Here is a 555-nt window from a genome sequence, read left to right on the forward strand (position 1 = left end):
AGCTTGAGCACGGCGCATCCCGGCAGGGAGCCGTCGTCCACGAAGTTGAAGACGCCCATCTGGTTGAGGTAGAGCACCACCTCAAACTCGGTGGGTGAGATCACTTCCAGCCCCTCGTAGCGGGCGTCGATCTCGCTCAGGGAGCTGATGAAACGCGGCTCCTGCACCTCCACCTCCTTCAGCACGTCCGACACACCACCTCAAACTCGGTGGGTGAGATCACTTCCAGCCCCTCGTAGCGGGCGTCGATCTCGCTCAGGGAGCTGATGAAACGCGGCTCCTGCACCTCCACCTCCTTCAGCACGTCCGACACCACTTTGCAGACTTCTCGGGCTCTCGCAGTACGTTGAGGGATCCAATGCTTTAGCGGTGGCTGCAGCTTTGCGGAGGGCACCAGCCAAATCGCAGACCCCCACCCCCTCCGGCAAGAAGGCGGCAGCGGCGCGCCAGGGAGAGCAATTAAAAAAATCAGGGAGGGCGACGAAGCACGAAGGAGCTGCCCCGGCGAGGAGAAGGAGCGCGAGCTGCAGGCGAGCGGGCCGGTGCGGGCTGGGC

At 63.6% G+C, this 555-nt stretch overlaps 1 protein-coding gene across 1 annotated transcript in view; it reads right to left on the minus strand.

Annotated features, from left to right (window-relative positions):
- LOC104541075 (protein mab-21-like 2) overlaps window positions 1-379 on the minus strand; it is a gene marked incomplete at its 5' end in the record, with an annotated part of 1,290 nt that extends 911 nt beyond the window's left edge. The window contains 2 exons of the mRNA XM_010185041.1: window positions 4-173; window positions 293-379. Coding sequence (XP_010183343.1) covers window positions 4-173; window positions 293-379 — 257 coding nt within the window. The remainder of the gene's footprint in view (window positions 1-3; window positions 174-292) is intronic.
- Between the last annotated feature and the right edge of the window lie 176 nt (window positions 380-555).

Source organism: Mesitornis unicolor, unplaced genomic scaffold, assembly GCF_000695765.1.
Source record: "Mesitornis unicolor isolate BGI_N332 unplaced genomic scaffold, ASM69576v1 scaffold7555, whole genome shotgun sequence".
Taxonomy (NCBI): Eukaryota; Metazoa; Chordata; class Aves; order Mesitornithiformes; family Mesitornithidae; genus Mesitornis; species Mesitornis unicolor.